The sequence below is a fragment of the Somniosus microcephalus genome, chromosome 3 (genome assembly GCF_052327205.1).
Source record: "Somniosus microcephalus isolate GS21.2 chromosome 3, FLI_Smic_1.0, whole genome shotgun sequence".
Lineage (NCBI taxonomy): Eukaryota > Metazoa > Chordata > Chondrichthyes > Squaliformes > Somniosidae > Somniosus > Somniosus microcephalus.
Genome location: NC_140989.1, coordinates 284042210 through 284059323, shown reverse-complemented (window position 1 = coordinate 284059323; position 17114 = coordinate 284042210). Strand labels below are relative to the sequence as shown.

The 17114-nt window shown below is 44.3% G+C and overlaps 1 protein-coding gene across 8 annotated transcripts in view; it reads left to right on the top strand.

Moving 5' to 3' along the window:
• dock7 (dedicator of cytokinesis 7) overlaps positions 1-17114 on the top strand; it is a 210576-nt gene that overhangs the window by 45017 nt on the left and 148445 nt on the right. For all 8 annotated transcript variants that reach the window (XR_015077663.1, XM_085982670.1, XM_085982673.1 and 5 more), the window contains exons 9-14: positions 3894-4043; positions 6022-6102; positions 6433-6598; positions 10254-10396; positions 10539-10632; positions 13156-13318. Coding sequence is in view for 7 of the 8 variants with exons in the window: in XM_085982670.1 (XP_085838796.1) it covers positions 3894-4043; positions 6022-6102; positions 6433-6598; positions 10254-10396; positions 10539-10632; positions 13156-13318 (797 nt within the window). In the remaining variant the exon portion in view is untranslated. The remainder of the gene's footprint in view (positions 1-3893; positions 4044-6021; positions 6103-6432; positions 6599-10253; positions 10397-10538; positions 10633-13155; positions 13319-17114) is intronic.

Here is a 17114-nt window from a genome sequence, read left to right as displayed (position 1 = left end):
CCGCGATTTCCCGAGGCTCTCCCCCCCGCGATTTCCCGAGGCTCTCCCCCCCCCCGCGATTTCCCGAGGCTCTCCCCCCCCCCCGCGATTTCCCGAGGCTCTCCCCCCCCCGCGATTTCCCGAGGCTCTCCCCCCCCCTATTAAATTGTTATTTAATTCCCTGACACATCATTAAAATATTTACCTTAGTTCCCTAACACACAGAAAGTGTGGGGGAAAAAATTGTGAAAAGTCAAGATGGCGGCCACTCACCTCGGTTCAGAAGGATAAGGCCCGCCCACACACGCACCGATTGGTCGACCGGTCAGGTCACCGAAGCGTAGGATTGGTCAATCGTCGAGTCACTCGACACTCAACTGTAGGATGGCACGCGCCCGTCCGATTGGTCGACCTCGACGTCACACGGTCGCTAATGAGATGCTAATGAGCGGAACGCTGAACGTTTTTCGGATATCGCGGGCGGGATTTTTGTCCGGCCGAAACGTAAATACGCCTATGACCGGTCCGGAATCGCAAGCTTTCTTTTGAGGCGACGCGCGCGTCGGTACGCTCTCTAACTTTCAAACGTATAGAGAACAGACGGACAGACAGACATCCGGACAGACAGAAGAGCCGCTTTATATATATAGATGATCTAGACAAGGGAACTAGATGTAATATCTCCAAATTTGCAGACGACACAAAGCTGGGTGGGCGTGTGTGCTGTGAGGAGGATGCCGAGAAACTCCATGATGATTTGGACAGGTTGGGTGATTGGGCAGAAGCATGGCAGATGCAATATAACGTGGATAAATGTGAGGTTATCCACCTTGGTGGCAAAAACAGGAAGGCAGATTATTATCTGAATGGCAATAGATTGGGAGAAGGGGAAGTGCAACAAGACCTGGATGTTCTTGTGCACCAGTCGCTGAAGGTAAGCATGCAGGTGCAGCAGGCAGTTAAGAAGGCAAATGGTATGTTGGCCTTTGTAGCGAGAGGGTTTGAGTACAGGAACAAGGATGTCTTGCTGCAGTTGTACAGGGCCTTAGTAAGACCACATCTTGAGTATTGTGTGCAGTTTTGGTCGCCTTATCTGAGGAAGGATGTTCTTGCCATGGAAGGAGTGCAGCGAAGATTCACCAGGCTGATACCTGGGATGGCAGGAATGACGTATGAGGAGAGATTGGGTCGATTGGGCTTGTACTCGCTGGAGTTTAGAAGAATGAGAGGGGATCTCATTGAAACTTATAAAATTCTGACAGGTCTGGACAGACTAGATGCAGGAAGGATGTTCCCGATGGTCGGGGAGTCCAGAACCAGGGGTCACAGTCTAAGGATAAGGGGTAGGCCATTTAGGACAGAAATGAGGAGGAATTTCTTCACCCAGAGAGTGGTGAACCTGTGGAATTCTCTACCGCAGAAGGCAGTAGAGGCCAATCCATTAAATATATTCAAGAAGGAGTTGGATATATTTCTTAAGGCTAAAGGGATCAAGGGGTATGGGGAGAAAGCAGGGACCGGGTACTGAATTTGGATGATCAGCCACGATCGCATTGAATGGCGGAGCAGGCTCGAGGGGCCGAATGGCCTACTCCTGCTCCTATCTTCTATGTTTCTAAACCAGCAAAGGATGACTAAAAAAATTATAAAGAGGGAGAAGATAGAGCATGAGCGTAAACTAGCAAATAATATAAAATCAGACAGTAAGAGCTTCTTCATCAGGTATATAAAAAGGAAGCAAGTAGCTAAAGTAAACATAGGTCCCTTAGATGATTAGACTGGGGAATTAATAATGGGAAATAGAGAAATGGCAGAGACCCTAAACAATTATTTTGGATCGGTCTTCATGGTAGAAGACACTAAAAATATCCCAATAATAATAGATAATCAAGCGGCTATAGGGAGGGAGGAACTTAAAACAATCTCTATCACTAGAGAAAAAGTACTAGGTAAACTAATGGGGCTAAAGGCTGACAAGTCCCCCGGACCTGATGACCTGCATCCTAGGGTCTTAAAAGAAGTGGCTGCAGAGAGAGTGGATGCGTTGGTTGTAATCTACCAAAATTCCCTGGATTCTGGAGAGGTCCCAGCGGATTGGAAAAACGCAAATGTAACGCCACTATTCAAGGAAGGAGGGAGACAGAAAGCAGGAAACTATAGGCCAGTTAGCCTAACATCTGTCATTGGGAAAATGCTGGAATCCATTATTAAGGAGGTAATAGCAGGACATTTAGAAAATCATAAGACAATCAAGCAGAGTCAACATGGTTTTATGAAAGGGAAATCGTGTTTGATAAATTTGCTAGAGTTCTTTGAGGATGTAACAAACAGGGTGGATAAAGGGGAACCAGTGGATGTGGTATATTTGGATTTCCAGAAGGCATTTGATAAGGTGCCACATAAAAGGCTACTACACAAGATAAGAACGCACGGGGTTGGGGGTAATATATTAGCATGGATGAAGGATTGGCTAACTAACAGAAAACAGAGAGTCGGTATAAATGGGTAATTTTCTGGTTGGTAACCAGTAACTAGTGGGTTGCCACAGGGATCAGTGCTGGGGCCTCAACTATTTACAGGAAACTTTGGTTTATCCGGAGGTTGTATGTTCGGAAACCTCGATCTACCGGCAGCAATCAGGAGCCGTTTTGTTCGGTTTTTTTTCTTCTCGTGGCTTTTTTTTCAACAGTCAGGCTCTGCAAAGTCTCTCTGAAGCTGTTGCTAAGCTACAGAGATGCTTCTAAGGTACGGCCGACTGTTTAGAAGCTGTGTTTGTTGCAAGATACGGAGCTGCAAACCTCCGTATGCTTCAACATTAACGCTGGTATGTCCGGCAGTTTTGATAGATCGGCAACAGCTCGGCCCCGTCGGTGCCGGATATAACAAAGTTTCCTGTACAATCTATATTAATGACTTGGATGAAGGGACCAAGTGTAATGTAGCCAAATTTGCTGATGATACAAAGATAGGTGGGTTAGCAAGTTGTGAGGAGGACACAAAGAATCTGCAAAGGGATATAGATAGGTTACGTGAGTGGGCAAAAATTTGGCAGATGGAGTACAGTGCGGGAAAAGGCGAGGTTATCCACTTTGGAAGGAAGAATGAAAAAGCAAATTATTATTTAAATGGAGAGAGACTACAAAATGCTGCGGTACAAAGGGGTCTGGGGATACTAGAACCACAAAAAGTTAGCACGCAGGTACAGCAAGTAATTAGGAAGGCTAATGGAATGTTGGCCTTTATTGCAAGGGGTATGGAGTATAAAAGTAGGGATGTTTTGATGCAACTTTACAGGGCGCTGGTGAGACCACACCTGGAGTACTGCGTACAGTTTTGGTCTCCATATTTAAATAAGGATATATTTGCATTGGAGGCAGTGCAGAGAAGGTTCACTAGGTTGATTCCTGGGATGAAGGGGTTGACGTATGACGAAAGGTTCAGCAGGTTGGGCCTATACTCATTGGCGTTTAGAAGAATGAGAGGTGATCTTATTGAAACAGATAAGATTCTGAGGGGGATTGACAAGGTGGATGCTGAGAAGATGTTTCCCCTAGTGGGGGTATCTAGAACTAGGGGGCATAGTTTCAGAATAAGGGGTCACCAATTTAAGACGGAGAGGAGAGGAATTTCTTCTCTCAGAGGGTCGTGAATCTTTGGAATTCTCTACCCCTGAGAGCTGTGGAGGCGGAGTCACTGAATATATTCAAGGCAGAGATTGACAGACATTTGAACTACAAGGGAGTCAAGGGGTATGTGGAGAGATTGGGAAAGTGGTGTTGAGGACAAGATTGGATCAGCCATGATCTTATTGAATGGCGGAGCAGGCGCGAGAGGCTGATTGGCCTACTTCTGCTTCTTATGTTCTTATGTCTTAATTTTCTAATTTATACCAAATACTTTTTTTTTTTAAATAGATTTCAGAAAGTTTTTTCTTCGATTTGAATTCTGAGCAAATGAAAGGCATGCTGCGACCTCATGTTCCTCCCGCAGCCATTTCAACACTGGCTCGATCAGCAATCTTCTCAATCACGTATCCCTGTCAGGATGTTTTTTTAGTTATAAAGGTAAGAACGATTTGGCTTTACATTATTTCCTCTTCTTGAAGGTGCTGACTGCTGACACCTTGCCCTAGTGTCCATTCTTCATGTGTGAGCCGAGATGCTGAATGCTCTTTGACCATGTGGTGGGGGGTGGAGGGGACGGGCTTTGTAATCTGCACTTTCTAGCAGAAGTCACCAGAAAGTAATGAGAGGGGAACAGTATATCGCCTTTAACATAGCAAAAACGTCCTAACCCTGGCTGATTTCTCCGCCCCCCCCTCCACCCCCCTGTCGAAGAGAGTTCAGGCCAATTGGAGATTCCCGGGCTGAAATGAACTCATTTATCACAGAAAGAGGACCTTCCTGCTCTGCAGTAATGGGTTCAGACTCCCCAAAGATCCATACTTTGCCTTCCTCTTCCTCATCTACCTGTTGGCAACATTATCCGCAGACATGAAATCAGCAACCCTGTGTACCCTGATGATACCCACTCTACCTACTGTACCTACTCTACAGGATATCCATCAATATCAAATACCTTTGATCCCCGAGGTACAAAGAATTGGAGACTACAGAGCAGCCTCTGAAGCCGAGAATCGCTTTGCCCGATTAAAGCGAGTCTGATATCCCATTTGAGAGTTCAATATTTATACCCTTTTCCAGTGGTATTTCCTTTAAGGTTTTCTGCTGATGCAAGTTAATTATCTCTATTCATCTTTCTGCTGACCTCTGCAACTCTTACTGCCACATCGGCCAGGGTCTTGTCTCATCTCCAGGTGTCCTGGGTTGACCATATAAAAATGCTGTTAACTGCAGGTGTTCCTTATTTTATGTCATCTTTACGAGGGCAGATGTTCCTTATCTTACGTGCCATCTTTACGAAGTTTAAATTAGAACACCTTATCCAGGCTAAACCACTGTTTTGTTCCCAAAAGGTCAGCTTGTTGGAGCCATGCGCCTTCTGTTTCAATAAGGTTACTTATTCAGGGTCAACAACTGTCTTATCTCAATAGCCAGAATTCTTTCACAGCTATTTCATAGTTCGGTTTCTAAATTTTCAAACCCAGTTTGTCCTGTTTTAATAAGGCCAGAATTCTTTCATAAGATGGTGTATTTTTCTGAATAGGTTCTATGGCTTATTCCTTCACAATATAACCACTACACTCCGCTTTGACCCCCGAGCTGTACTTCTATTCCCTTATTCTCTCTCTCACAAAGATCGCTTGCTTCCACATCTGTAACATCATCTGCCTCTGTTCCTACATAAATCCATCTGCAGCTGAAGCTTTCATCCATGCCTTTGTCACCTCCTGGCTGATTACTCCATTGCTCACTTGTCCGGCCTCCTCTTCTCCACTCTTCATAAACTTCAGCTTATACAAAACTCTGCTGCTGCTATCCTAGCCTGCATCATATCCAACTTGCCCATCATTCTTTATAGCTCCCAGTCCACCAAGGCCGCAAATTTACAATTCTTGTCTTTGCGTTTAAATCCCTCTATGACCTTGCCCCTCCCTACTTCTGTAATCTTCTCCTGCCCTATGCTCCCCTCCCATTCCCAAAAGCTTTGTTCCTTTGACTCCATCATTTTGTGCATCACCCTCTTTGGTGGGTGTGCTGTCAGTCATCTATGTCCCACTCAGGAATTCTTTTCTTAAACCTCTCCAGCTCGTTCTCCTGCTTCAAGACCGTACTTTAAACACCCCTCTTGAGCAAGCTTGTGGTCACCACTCCTAATATCTCCCTTTTAGTTTGACATCCATTTTCCTTATGCCTCTGTGAAACACTTTGTGGTGTTTTTCACTATTAAAGGTGCTATATAAATGCAAGTTGTTGTTGATGATATTGAGTATCAGGCTGCATTCACTAAATCATCAGCGACCCCTTACAGTATAAAATAAATTATGAAACTTTTACATACAATGGTGAGTTTGTTACTGAAAAGAACAGGCTGCCTGCTGTTGCAAATAATGTTTCTCGCCTGTGTTTTTTTGTTTTTCAGCTGGAGAAAGTCCTGCAACAAGGAGATATTGGTGAATGTGCAGAACCTTACATGATCTTCAAGGAGTCCGACACGACCAAAGTAAGAACCTTTCTGAAGTATTTTGGAAATGTTGGGAATTAATATTTAGCAAACTGTGATTACAACAGAAAGTATTTAACTTGTATTATAAATTGTAATTGAGATGCAACAAGTTTGTTCCACTTAACAAGTGCACGTGGGTTTTTTTTGGCATGGTGGAGGGAGGTGATGCAGACTGTGCTGGATGTCTGACCCGCAAGGTTTTCTCGCATCATTTGAGAGTAGTACAGTAAGGGGCTATGTGATTTCAGCAGTGACAAAGAGTTTTATTTCACTGCATCTTATAGAGCATTTGCTCTTAATTATATGTCCTTTTTTCTTTTGTTACAGAACAAGGAAAAGTTGGAGAAGCTAAAGAGCCAGGCAGAGCAGTTCTGTCACAGACTGGGGAAGTACCGCATGCCTTTTGCTTGGACTGCCATACATCTAATGAACATTGTTAACAGTGCAGGAAGCCTGGAGCGAGACAGTACAGACTCTGAGATAGGAGCAGGAGGTGGAATCCTTTTCCAAAATAATAGTTTTTTTTTTATAAATAGTAACAACAGTGTATGTGTCTGTATTTTTATTTTTTTTATTTGATGATTTTGGGGTTTTTTGCTCATTAAATTGAGGGATGCCTGAGCTGGAGAATGCATTATTTCAGGCACCCAATGTTGGCATCAATCACTCCCATAGCACAATTTAGATGCAGAGCTAAGTTCCCTCTACTAAGCCCCAAGTCCAGAAGAGTACTTCTAATGCACCAGTGGATGTTTCTTCTATTTCTCACATTAGCCATGTTGTAACCTCCATGTCAGATTGATAATTTAGCACCGTTGGGGTCATGTCAACTAGAAACTGGATTGAAACTGACCAGGTGAATTTCAAATGGGACTCAGTCCCATCAGTTTGGGTTAGATTTGAACCCAGGTCCCAGAAATGCAGGGCAGTGTATAACCTCCAGCACCAACCAATCTCCTTTTACTTAACATTTTAATTAGGTATTTCTATTTGTTTAAATGATTATTATGAAATTAACAGAAGGACAGAGACCTATCTAAATAAAATACAGTCCATCTGCACCTTAATAAGGCTACTGGCGAGGTTTTGACATGCATCATTATAATGCCGTTTTTATATGACGGCTACCATTTAGGCACTGATACTTGCTTTAGAGCAGTGTGAGATGGCAGCATCAAATTTCACTACTGACTTTGCATTGGTCTGTACTCTTGCAAAGCAGAGCTCTGCATACATGCACTTAAACACATGCATAGGGCTGTGTTGCTAAAGACTTGTTAGCTCGTCATTAGCATTAAAAATGTAAAAGGAACTACATTGTTAATCAAGTTTATGAAGATGGCTTTGCACGGCAGTATGACTGTGACTACAAAGGTGAGACGTAGATGAACAATCAGTGTGAGGTGGCAGTAAAGAAAATGGAATAGGATGATGGGTTATATTACCAAATCATTTGAGCTCATATTGCCAAATGTCATGCTGAGGCTGTATTGTGCTCTGGGTAGGCTGCTCAGGAAGTGCTGAGTATAATTTTGGTCTCCAAAGTAAGGCTTAAAGGCAGTACAGAGGAGAGAAGTAAGGATGATTTCTGGTGCTGGAGGGATGAACTATGAAGAAAGACCTGATGATAAGCTGGGCTCTTTGGCCACAAACTAGCAACTGAAGTGAAGTTATAGACATAGCGAAGATACAGAACAGGATAGAGGAAGTAAAGCGCTACAATATTTTCAGAGCAGCAAGACGAGAGAGTGCAGGTCCAACGTTGTGAAAGGCGGGTTTAGGGAGATGTTGGGATTAAGTATGCCCTTCAGCTAAGACATTAAAACCAGGTCCCGTCTGCTTATTCTATTGGTTCAATTGGATGGTAAAGTTCCGCGGACACTATTTGGAAAAAATACAGGGGATTCTCACACTTATTCTGACCAGCATTCTTCCCCCTCAAAACCAACAAAAGAGATGAACTGATCATTCATCACATTGCTGTTTACAGGATCTTGCTATATGCAGTTGGTTGCCTTGCTTTGTCCACATAACAACAGTAACTGCACAGTTAAGGTTATTTCTGAAAATGTGATAATGTGATATAAATGCGAGTCTTTCTGAAATTCATATGAATTTATCATGTGATCTTCAAACCAGTTATAGTGACTTTTGTGTGTTTCAACATGAAAGTGGCATTGAATTGATGCAGAAACAACTATATAATTGGTCTATAGGGTGCATTTTAAAATGTTACCAATATAAAAGCTAATTTTTTTAAGTTTTAGATAACAATTTTTGGTTGCCTGCACCGGTAAACTGTGCTGGAGTAACCATTTCTGTGGATCACTTTGGCCCTTGAATGGCAGATATGTGGTATTGCGGTATAGAGTTACTTAGCGCTCGAATATTACAGCACAGAAACAGGCTATTCAGTCTACCAGGTCTAAACTAGTGTTTTTCTCACATGAGCCACCTAATCTAATCTGATTCTCCTCCTCACTTCCCATACCCATTAATATTTTTTTCAGCTATCTAATTTCCTTTGAAATGAATTAATGGACCCTGCTTCAACAACAGTTTGTGACACAGATTCCAGATTCGAACCACCCTCTGTTACTGAATTTATTTTCTAACCTCCATTAAAGTGATTACATTTTGTGTGCTCTCGTCATGTCTCACCAATCAGTGGAAACAATCTATCATTATTTACCTTAGCGTTGCCTTTCCTAATCTTCAACCTTGAGCAGGTTACCATTACCCTTTTGATTCGAGTAGTTTATACTGTTATAACATTTTTTGAGAAGTTAAGTACTAGAATTAAATATAGAAACTGTTAGGCTACATTTACAGTACAAATTTAGTGTCAGTGTAAAGTGGTTTCAGCATCATACCAATATTAAACAATTCACGATTTCTTGGCGTAACTTCGGTGAAAGATTGGTGGAAATCCGGGGGAAATGGCGTAATATTTCTCGGGCTTCTGCCAAAGTTATGGTGAGAGATCAGGAGAAACCTTGTGGAAATTCCAGACAATGTAGTATACGTTGGGTGTTACGACCTGAGCTGACTCCAAAGTGAAGTCAAGTGAGACTTCCTCCTTCAGGGAGTCTCATTCAGCTTGCACTTGGGTCTTGACTCTGGATTCAGGATACATCTATATTATAACTGCTTTGCATTGATGTTACAGTCATAGTGTAATTACACTTGTAGTCATTAATCCACAGCCACATAACCAGAAAAGAGAAAGCAAAGCCTGCACCATTAGAACAGCTGCTTGAAACGTTAAATGGAACTGAGGGGCACCCAGTGAGGTTCCTGATCCTTCCAATATAAAAGTTCAAAAGGTTTCATAGCTACACACACACACACACACACACTCTGCTCCTTTATGGCTCAGTGGGTAAATGCATCACCTGGTGTGCAACAGATAAAAATAAATAAAACTTACATTTATATATTGTCTTTTCACATTGTTGAAATCTCTTGCAAAGCCCTTCATGCAATGAGTTACCTTTGAAGTACAGCGATTAATGTAGTGTAGACAAATGCAGCAGCCATCCTGCAACAACAGTGTCGTAGAGAACCATGAGATTCATCAGTTTCTGGCCATGGGGGTTGAAGGAGGAATGGTGGCTAGGATATCAGGAGCATTCTTGGCTCCTCTTCACTCAATGCCATGGGAATTCTAACATTCATCTGAGCCATATGATGAGGCAGATAGGATCACAGTTCAACATCTCATACGACGGACAGCTCGGACAGCACTCCTTTAGCACTGCACTGAAGTATCAGCCTAGATTATGTTCTGAAATTTTCCACAATCTCCTGACACAGAAATAGGAGTGCTAGCATAGGAAACCAGTCTCATCTGGGGGTACAATTGGCTTGCTGCTGGGAAGAGCATGTATGTAGGTATTGGAAGGGTGAGGAAGAGATCAGGTTTGGCTGTGATGTCCCCACAGTCGAATAATCTGCAGCACTTACTATCTTTACACTTCAAGAATGGCTGCTTGAATGGAGTACTGGAGGGAAGTTGGTACCCTAGGACTGAGGAGAGAAAATTAGATGTTATAAACTCATTGTAGCATTGTTCTAGTGTGTGAGGGCAAAGGGCTCTCTATGTCACTGACTATTTTCTTAACTGGTGTGACGTTATTTCCTGATAGAGCGGAAGGGTTCCTGGTCAGAAAGAAGGAATTCTGGTCTTGTTGGAAGGCGGTCTCTTGAACGAATGACTAGCGGGGACGAATCGTGTAACCTTTCGAGCTTCAGGCCAGCCACACTGACTGTCACAAACTTCTTCAAACAGGTAACCTGAAATAACTTGAAACATATATGCACATCATATATTATAGGAATTCAAGCTAGCTGATATATCAGTGCATAATATCTCTATAAATTGAACTTGCATACCTTTCTTTGCCTCTCCTCCACCTCACGGCAATGTCTAGGAGGGAGATCGCCTGAGTGATGAAGATTTGTATAAATTCCTTGCTGACATGAGAAGACCTTCATCTGTTCTGCGGCGACTAAGACCAATCACAGGCAAGTTGTTCTTTTAAAAGTGTCAGCTTTCTTCTCTGGTGTTTCCCTCAATGGTTTAAATGTGGGTGAAAGCATCGCCAGGTGTGGGGCTGAACTGTACAGAGCTGGAAAGTTTCAGGTTTTATCCTCTATGCAGAATTAACTGTTCTCCGCAGAGGAAGTGGTAGAAGAACTATGATTAGCCTTGGTGAGGTTGGAGGAAATCAGCATGGCTCCCTGCTCTTGGTCACAATTCATTGGCCCCTCTGGAAAGTGCTCTGCTGACACTCACTATGTAGGCCATTTAGGTGAAGTACTAGAGGGAAAAACATGATTCTGTAATTTCAGGAGATGAGAGAAATGTGGCAGAAATGGTGGGAGAGGGAATGGAGACAATGCAAAAACTCAGTCAAATGTTAAAGACTCAGTGGCCGTATTTTCCGATCGGAGGCTTCCTGCGTGCGGAGGCCTCCGATCTGGAAAAAATCTACACCCTTACCTGAGGGCTCCCGAGGTCTGGCCATTTCCGATCCTGGGCCTCTCCATGACGAAATGTGCAGGGCCAACGTATCCCAGGGGCGCATGTGGTTTGCAAGCGTCCCTGGGATCACAAGGGCCAGGCGAGCCAATGGGAGAAAGAAATCCCCCTTCATACTTTTGACAGCTTAGACATGTCAAAAGTATGAATGGTGATCACTTAAAAAACACATCAAAACATTAAATAATTTTTTTTTTAAATCACGTTTTTAAAATTAGTTAAAATTACATTAAATTAAATATTTTAAACAAAACTTTAATTTTTTGGGGGGTAAAATTAAAGTTTTTACAGGGCTAAAATTAAACTTAACATTTTTAAAAGTGTTTTTTTTAATTATAAATGAGTGGGAAAAAAATATTTTTTAACTTTTTTAAACTCTTATGCTGGTAAAAGCAGTCCTTATGCCTGCTTTTACCAGGCGTAAGATTTTTAAGGGTTTTCAGCGGGCGGAGGTTCTGCAGAAAGCGGAACTCTCCACCCGCAGAAGCCCTTCTCCAGGGCAGGCGTGCGATCTGTCAAGAGGATTCTTGACAGATCGGAAGTGCCAGTTTTCAGCGCATGCGCTTCACACTGAAACCAGCACTTGCGAGGTCTCTACGGGTGTGCACACAGTTCGGAAAATATGGGCCAGTGGTGTTGGCAAACTATTTCTTACTGAGGTGTGAGGTGGTTTGCTAACTCTTAATAGAACAGTTTCCCTGTCAACAGGAATGTAGATATTTAATGCATGGGTGAAGCCTAATATTGAGAAGGGTGATGTGGCTTGCAAAAGGTTAGATTACAGGCTGGGCACTGAGCTGTGCTGCAGAGGTTTGAGTGGCTCTTTCACATACCTCCCACTAACTGGTCCGTGAGTGGTCCAGGCAGAGGCCAGTGACCATTATGCTTTCATTTCTGGGAAATATTCAGCAGCTGAAATAAAAACAGAAAACACTGGAACTACAAAGCCAGGGTCTGTCAGCGTCTGGAAAGGAAAGATTACATAGAAACATAGAAGATAGGAGCAGGAGTAGGCCATTCGGCCCCTCAAACCTGTTCCGCCATTTAATGAGATCATGGCTGATCATCCAAATTCAGTACCCTGTCCCTGCTTTCTCCCCATATCCCGTGATCCCTTTAACCTTAAGAAATATATCTAACTCCTTCTTGAATATATTTAATGAATTGGCCTCAAATGCCTTGTGTGGTAGAGAATTCCACAGGTTCACCACTCTCTGGGTGAAGAAATTCCTCCTCATCTCAGTCCTAAATGGCTTACCCTTACCCTTAGACTGTGACCCCTGGTTCTGGACTCCCCCGCCATCGGGAACATCCTTTCTGCATCCAGTCTGTTTAGTCCTGTTAGAATTTTATAAGTTTCAATGAGATCCCCTCTCATTCTTCTAAACTCCAGCGAATATAAGCCTAATCGACCCAATCTCTCCTCAGACGTCATTCCTGCCATCCCAGGTATCAGTCTGGTGAATCTTTGCTACATTTTTCAGGTGGAGCCCTTCATTATAAACATTATTTGCAGAATGTTACTGATTTAATTTCTTAGGAAGATCATCTTCCCCCTTTCCCACTGCATTGAATCTCATTTTCCCCCCAAACTCACCATCCTTGCTTCGACCTTATCCCCAGGGTTCACAAACACAGCTGTCCAAGCAAGGCCATTGTATCAGCTTGTTCCTGTCTCACCAAACTAATCTTCCCTTACCTTGATTCCACTCTCTCTGCCCAATGACATTCAGGACTCCTCTTATGCTCTCCGTCTAGTTCTGATGAAAGGTGCCACCTTTTTCAAATGCTGACTTACTGTTCGCAATTCCAGAATTCTCTGCCTTTAGTTCAGATTTACAGTATTCACAGTTTTATTTTTATCTTGTATATTGGGCAGCTTTAAAAAAAAAACTAAGATTACAGGAGCAAACAAAATTTAAATCTTATCTGACAGCTTATTTCTTTTCTAAAGAACATCTTTTAATTTTGCCAATATTTCATTTTTTGTTGTTATCTGTATACAGCCCAGCTGAAAATAGATATCTCTCCAGCTCCAGAAAATCCCCATTATTGCCTGACTCCTGAATTATTACAGGTGAAACCCTACCCAGATACTCGAGTCAGACCAACGAGGGATATCTTGGAGTTCCCATCAAGGGATGTATACGTACCATACACTACCTACAGGTGAGAATAATAGTGGTTCTCTTTAACCAGTATAATGTACAAGTGATTCTCGTGGTGAAAAAATTGGGAACAGTGAGGAGAGGGCTGCATTATGCATTCCATCCTCTCATTTACTGAACGTGAGTTGTACACAAAACGTTCATTCATGTGCTGCCTATAACAAGTAGGGACTGAAACATTTGAGATTACCAGGTGGTTCAGGACAGTGGATTCTTCTTTGTGAGAGTTACAGTTAATCTTGTTGAACCACAGGTGCAGTAGTAATCTGTTATCCTGTCTGTGCCAGCAGTATGTGATGCGCCATCAATTACTCAAAAGACTGAGGTTAAGCGAGTAACAACCAGGCTTTTATTAACTAAAGAATGAAGGTCTAGTCTCGAGTGGTCGACCCGTCCAGAATACTAAGGGACTGGGAGGTAGTCACTTATATACCTGGAATAGTGGGAGGAGTCAGCCGAGGCATGTCCAGACCTGTACCTAGTGGAATACACATACACGTACAGACAGGTATAACAGTGGTTTACCACAGTATGAAACTGTGAATGAAGTCAGTGTATTACTGCAAATATAACATAAAAATGCTGGGGTGAAATTGGTATTCAAACTTCCCTCATCAGCTTTAACCCAAACTTGTGTAAACCTGCCTGTCGGTGCAGTGTGACTAGTACCGTGTATTGTCTATGCAGGTTTGGGTTAAAACTCATTGGCCTAGAAATTCAGTTGTTTGCGCCAGCCGCTAGCGCCTTAGGAGGAGGAGATGTGGGGCGCTAGGCGGCTAGCGGCCGGGCGCAGCGTGATCTGCGCCTCTCCCCAACTTCAGTAAAGATTTAGCGGCGGCGCAAAGCCTTTGCGCGTGCTCAGCTGCGCGCGCAGATCCTGACGTCAATTCATCGTGCAACGCCCTTTGTGCGCCCCAAACCGGAAATTCAGTGGCGCCGGCCTATTGTGCGCCTGGCGCCCCTAGCGACTGGTAGAGGGGAACGGTTCTCAGTCGCTGCGGGGCGCGGGGGGCGAAAATTAAAGGGCACTCCTCCTGCAGTAGAAAAGGCAGCCATTTTGCAACACTCCTTCTTTGTGAGAGACGGATCTTTGCAGAGAGACAAAGGTAGAGAGCTTTCTGCTTTGGCTCAACACTCGCACAGGTACTTGTGGCTTCAGGCCACAGCTTTCCACTTGTCTTTAACTTCAGAGCCATATCATTGATTGGAAACATATAATGGGGGCTGCAATGGGTGCAAACGTTGGCCTTCTCCATTGCATTCAAAGGGCTCACAGACGCCGTGAGAGAGTGGCAGACATGGCCAGACGGAGAGGGGGCAACAGGTGTCGGCAAAGGAGGCCTTACCCACCCAGGGTATACCGCCAGCAGTTCTCATATCTGAACATGTCTGACGAGCAGTGTGTTCGGAGGCTGCGATTCCGAAGGGCGGTGGTCACTGAGATCTGCCACCTGCTTCGCGGAGATCTGCAGCCACATCTGAGGAGCAGGACGTCTCTGTCGGTGGCAGTGAAGGTGACGGTGTCTCTCAACTTCTATGCCACCGGCTCCTTCCAATCCGCTACTGGGGACATTTCCAACATCTCCCAGTTTGCCGTGCATTGCTGCATCCACCAGGTGACCAATGCCCTTTTCAGAAGGAGACGTCAGTTCATCTCCTTCTCCATGGCCCTTGTCAAGCAGCAACAGCGTGCAATGGGCTTTGCAGCATTAGCGGGCTTCCCCATGGTGCAGGGCGCCATTGACTTTGCGGGCTTTGCGGGCACCTCTGGAGAATGCCGAGGATTACCGCAACCGGAAGGGCTACCATTCGCTCAACATGCAGTTGGTGTGTGACCACAGGCAGATCATCCTAGCTGTCAATGCCCGCTTTCCAGGCAGCAGCCACGATGCCTTCATCCAGCGCCAGACTTCTGTGGCAGACATGTTCCAGGCCCAGCCTCACCCACGAGGATGGCTTCTCGGGGACAAAGGCTATCCTTTGTGCACATGGCTGATGACCCCGCTCCGTGCGCCCAGCACCCCTGCTGAAGAGGGATACAATGACAGCCATCAAGCAACCAGGAACATCATTGAGCAAACAATTGGCGTCCTGAAGCAACGGTTCCGCTGTCTGGATCGTTCCGGAGGAGCCCTACAGTATTCGCCTGAGCGAGTCTCCCATTTCGTGGTCGTGTGCTGCATGCTGCACAACCTGGCTATCCGCAGGACTCAGCCACTGCCACCAGACATTGGAGGACCACCAGAGGAGGAGGAGGAGGAGGAGGAGGACCAGCACAGGAGGGAGGCAGAAAGTGCAAGGGCCGCCCGTCGGCGGCTTATTGAACGTCGGTTCTAGGCCCACTCTCAGGGAATGGCTTGTGCCAATGTCAGCTGATGAATGTAGCCGCTCCACAAGCCCTCAGCCAAGCAGGGCAACCAGGACTTCCAAAAGAAAGCATGGACAGTGCGATTTAAGAACATTTATTTCTTTGAAACCTCTGCCCTTCCCACATTACAAACTAATGGAGAGAAGCCCCCCCAAAAAACACAAATCGACCAGTCTCGGCCTTTCAAAAAACACAAGTACACCAGTCTCGGCCTTTCAAAAAAACAAATCCACCCTCCCCCTTTAAGAGCTCACCGGCGCCAGAGTGTCTGCCGTCAATCAGCAGCTCGCCGCACCTGCGCTGCGCCCGCCCTCGGGGGTTTCGCCCCGGGCCGCAGGCTTAGCGCCTAATGATAGTCGTGCATCGCCTGTTTTAGCGCAGCAGCAACCTCTTGGGGCGATGCCACTGAATATCAGCGAAGGTGGCGCGAAGTTGCGCCGGGCGCAAACTTTAGCGGCCGCCCGGCTGTAGCGCCCCAAACGTGGCTATACTGAATTTCTAGGCCATTAGGTAAGCTTGGATACCGATTTTACACCAGGATTTTGAGATTGTTGTATTTGCAATATTGTGAGAATTTGTCTATAATGACATAAGTTTTTAGAACTGTGATTCTCATCTAGGTGGCTATTCTTCACTTCCTAGGTCTTAATGGTGAATATTAACAGATTATAGACCATGGGGTTGTGGAGGGGGGGTTGTGTGGGGGTGGGGGGGGGTTACAACAGCTGTGCTGATTCCTGTCCTTATCTCGCAGTCCAGTGGGGTCACTAGATAGCTGTCTGAAGTGGAAACCCTAGTTGATTTTTCAAACTCCCTTTTTCCTCCTATTCTTTTCCACCACCCTATAAAGTGCGCCCATATGTCTTTCCTACACGAGGAGTGCTATAAAATTTTAATTGTTAATTTTGGGAAGAAGTTCGAAGTGAGTTGTAGGACGGTAAGATTAGAATCAGTGGGATTATATTCTTGATGATCTGGGAGATAATGGTTCTGATGAAGAATCCTGCTTGAAATGTTTCATCTTCTTTCCTTTTCAGTCGCTGGCTGGCCTACTGCGAACTTCTGTTTTTATTTGTTTTTCGGTGTTCAGTTTTTTTTATTTCTTAGTTCCTTGTGTTACCCCAAGAAAGTTTAAATTGTAAAATTGTTTGTGCTATGTTGTCTCTTAAGGGTTAGTCCTTGCGTAAAGATCCATTTTTACAGAATGACGAGCTTTTTGTCCATTAAGGTCACTGTGTAAAGATATCTTGTGAAAGGGCTTAACCAGGCCAGGAAGGTCATGTTTTTACTAAGTACAGTAAAGGAAAACCTGAATATGGCTAACCACAGGATTAGATAAAAGGAGCGGTAAAATGTGAAATAAAACGAAACAAATGCTCAATAAGAAATCTCCATGGAGCTATTAATAGACTGGAATAAATATTTTTCT